A 296-nucleotide genomic window follows, 5' to 3' on the forward strand; every position below is an offset into this window, starting at 1 on the left:
TAAATAACAGACTAAACGAGAGAACGAGAGCGTTGGGCCGACCTGATTCATCCAGTCGAGATATTTGACCACCTTCGTATAGACGCCGGGGCGGTGCGGGCGCGCGCACCCGTACCCGTTGCTCGTGACGCCCACCAGCTGCCACGACCCGTTGGGTTCCTGGGGAAGGGGGGAGGGGGTTAGACAAGGGTTTCTTGGTAGAATAAGGGAGGAAGAATTGATGAACTGATGAATACGGAGGGAAAACAATGGTGACGAAGGGAAAGTTATGCTTCCATGGCCGCCTTTTCATCGCT

The 296-nt window shown here is 54.7% G+C and overlaps 1 protein-coding gene across 1 annotated transcript in view; it reads right to left on the reverse strand.

Annotated features, from left to right (window-relative positions):
• LOC119589337 overlaps positions 1-296 on the reverse strand; it is a gene marked incomplete in the record, with an annotated part of 19,170 nt that overhangs the window by 1,291 nt on the left and 17,583 nt on the right. The window contains 1 exon segment of the mRNA XM_037937957.1: positions 43-159. Coding sequence (XP_037793885.1) covers positions 43-159 — 117 coding nt within the window.

The sequence above is a fragment of the Penaeus monodon genome, chromosome 25 (genome assembly GCF_015228065.2).
Source record: "Penaeus monodon isolate SGIC_2016 chromosome 25, NSTDA_Pmon_1, whole genome shotgun sequence".
Lineage (NCBI taxonomy): Eukaryota > Metazoa > Arthropoda > Malacostraca > Decapoda > Penaeidae > Penaeus > Penaeus monodon.